Source organism: Temnothorax americanus, unplaced genomic scaffold (assembly GCF_048541705.1).
Source record: "Temnothorax americanus isolate GAGA-0224 unplaced genomic scaffold, ASM4854170v1 Scaffold129, whole genome shotgun sequence".
In the NCBI taxonomy this organism is placed as follows: Eukaryota; Metazoa; Arthropoda; class Insecta; order Hymenoptera; family Formicidae; genus Temnothorax; species Temnothorax americanus.
The window spans coordinates 257,501-260,596 of NW_027509263.1; the positions used below are offsets into that span (position 1 = coordinate 257,501).

The window sequence follows — 3,096 nt, forward strand, 5'->3', positions numbered from 1 at the left end:
AATTTTTGTGTAAAATAATCAACACATACATGTGTAGATTTAATATATGCCTGCTATGTTAATTGAACTTAACAAATTTAAAATGTAAAATTAATAAAATAATTTAAAAAATATGTTAAAGTAACACAATTTGAACGTATTTATTAAATGTGTTAAAATTTACAGAAAAAAAATGTTGATTTCACTCTATAACAAAAGTGGGCTAAATAAAAATTTGCAGAAAAAGAGTGTTGATTTTATCTTACAATCTTAACTTCAACATAAAAGTTATGTTAATTGTACACATAATGACATAATTAACCTCAAATTACGATCAGAATTACATTTCCTTTCTGTTGAAATATTTTAACATAGTATCGCGGTGTTTTACATCCATATTATATTAAATAAACACAAAAATTTGAGTGGACCGTTTGAGACATGTAATTTATGTTATATTTAACACAAATTTTCCAACAGTGTATGCACATAATAATTAAAATTATCCTCAGTCCTATTATTCGTGTCCGAGCGTAGTGGCTTCTCTTCATATACATGTGTTGCGTACGTAGATTTACACATTGTATATGGAACCTACAGTTTAACGCCGATTCCGAAAGACTATAATTTTTTAGAGAAGCGTTCTTGGCAAGACATACTCTCGGTGGTTTGCCATTGCCTTCCGACAGAAGAACGAGCAAATATAATTTTTGGCTCTGCCGGGAATCGAACTCGGGACTTCGGTTCAATAGACCTGCGCTGTCTATTAGGCCTACGCTCGTCTCAACAATAAATTAAAATTATAAAATTATTTAATTTATTCTTAACGTTTGTGTATTGCACGTTTCTATAAATTATTACTATGTACAATTATACTTATTAAAATATTGTTTATAAGTTTTGTCGGCTTTTTGTGGAGTTTGGTATTCGAAACACCAATAGCCCAGTAAAATGACAAAATTTGGAGGAAATAATACTGACTAGGCTGAAACTTTGTAAACAGGCTTGTTTTCGGGTACTATTTAACATATTAAAAGTCTCCATGTGTAGACGCTACGTTGCGGGCAGGGGAGGGTCCAAAAGGTCCAAAAAACCAGTTTTTCGCAAATAACTCGGAAAATATCAACTTTACGAAATTTATGTATTATTAGATATAAAAATTGTAGCTTACAAAATTCCGCACAATTTCAAACTTCAGCCCAGTCAGTATTATTTCCTCCAAATCGACAAATTTCGAGTCATTTAAGGCTACAAGTCAATATGAAAGTTTGCACTATTGTACATTAACGCTATCGATTATGATATTGTCAATGAACATAGACATTACAAAATAAAATTCGAAACATTTGCATAATACTCACCGGCGTCTGCGTGAGATTTTGTCACACACGTATTTCGCATGGTCATTGCGGTTTTTTGAATTTGTTCCATTGTCATCACCTACATTACAATAGAAAAATTTATATATATTTTTGTTTTCTGTAATAGAATAACTGCACATGTGTAATGCATTGCACTGACTACATTATGAGAGAATATTTGATTATTTTTAAATAAATAAATTTTTTTATTATAAAAATTTATAATTTTTCAAAAAAAATAGTAGCATTATTAGCTATAATTTATTTTTAAAACATTATTTGTTCAATTATTTCTAATAAACATGTGACAAAAAACGTTTCATGTTTATGATAAAAGTATTATATACTATAAAATCTATTAATTTGCATTAATTGTATAATGATTTATATAAAATGATTTAAATATTTAAGAATTCTTTATGATATTTTCTTTAAATTATAGTGTAAATAACATCTTACAATTCAAAATAAAATAAAATTTTGGTTATACGCGCGAATTCCAGATTTACCTTTTTTATTTGAAAAATGTCTTTGTCTATTTAATATAATAAGTTATTTAATGGATTATATAACTTACAGCATTTGCTTGATTTATTGCGGCCAGCACAACTATAATTGTGCAAATTAGTAAACGCACACGCATTTTACAGTATTTTTAATTACAATACGTACAAAAATATAAACAAATTTAATCCGAAATATGTTCTCGAAACCACCAACGCACTATGACTAGTTTTCGTCAGCTAAAGTGTACCGCTGTCGACAGGTTGTTCGGTAATATACCGAGTGATAATCTCGTTTGGAGACTTAATTTCGTAGCATTTGCCCGCTTAAAATGCATACTTTATACGGAGATTATGTCGAGACAAGGTAGGAAGTTTCCGCGATTTATCATGTCGAAGAAGGAATCGACAATTTGCACATGATGATATGTCATTAAATGGTTTTAACTGCAAATTTCTGCTGATAATTTTCATTAAATCTTTTAAATAAAAAACAGAAAATATACAGGAATTTTGAATGGGCCACTCTCCACGTACGTGTGATATAATAATAATATTAAAAATCGTGTAATATATAAAAATGTATCAACATATTTAAAATGAAAATCTATCTACTAAAAAACCAATAAAATAACATTTTGGTTCTTTATGTTAATTTATTCGTCGACATTGTCAATTTGTCAACGTCATCGTGAAGATCGTGATGTCTTGAAGTTCAAATAGTATAACACAGCAGCAATGCAAACAGTATAATCAGATATCATAATTTTTTTGTAAAAGACAAGATTGTAGGAATTAATACAAATTAGAAATTTAAATCCAAACATTTAAATTTACAATTGTTGCAGTTTACGCAATGTATTCATTAGCCATGTAATAAAAAACTGCAGTTATCAGCTAAATTATAAATGTTAATAGAGCGATCGTTACACGTGTACATGCAATTACCTACAATTCTGAGAAACTAATCTCTACTTATCAATAGCTAATCACTTGTAATTTTAGAATTATAATGACTTTACGATTTCTGATTTTAATTCAAAATATGCAATTATTACACAGTTAAATGTATATATTAGTATAATTTAGTAATTATATCAGTATAATTTATAAAATGTGATACAAAGTTTGAAATGTTGTATTTAAACTTTTTGCAAAAGAATTAATAAAGAAAATATCTTTTAAATTTTGCTTCCTCATAGAGGAAGCTTTGTTTTTAAATATTGACGAAGTAAATTAAGAATAATCTGTAT

The 3,096-nt window shown here is 27.9% G+C and overlaps 1 protein-coding gene across 1 annotated transcript in view; it reads right to left on the reverse strand.

Moving 5' to 3' along the window:
• Positions 1-2,125, reverse strand: part of Obp5 (odorant binding protein 5) — a 6,907-nt gene extending 4,782 nt beyond the window's left edge. The window contains exons 1-2 of the mRNA XM_077399510.1: positions 1,918-2,125; positions 1,341-1,419 (exon numbers count right to left, since the gene is read on the reverse strand). Of these exons, the coding sequence (XP_077255636.1) occupies positions 1,341-1,419; positions 1,918-1,983 (145 nt within the window). The 5' untranslated portion in view covers positions 1,984-2,125. The remainder of the gene's footprint in view (positions 1-1,340; positions 1,420-1,917) is intronic.
• Between the last annotated feature and the right edge of the window lie 971 nt (positions 2,126-3,096).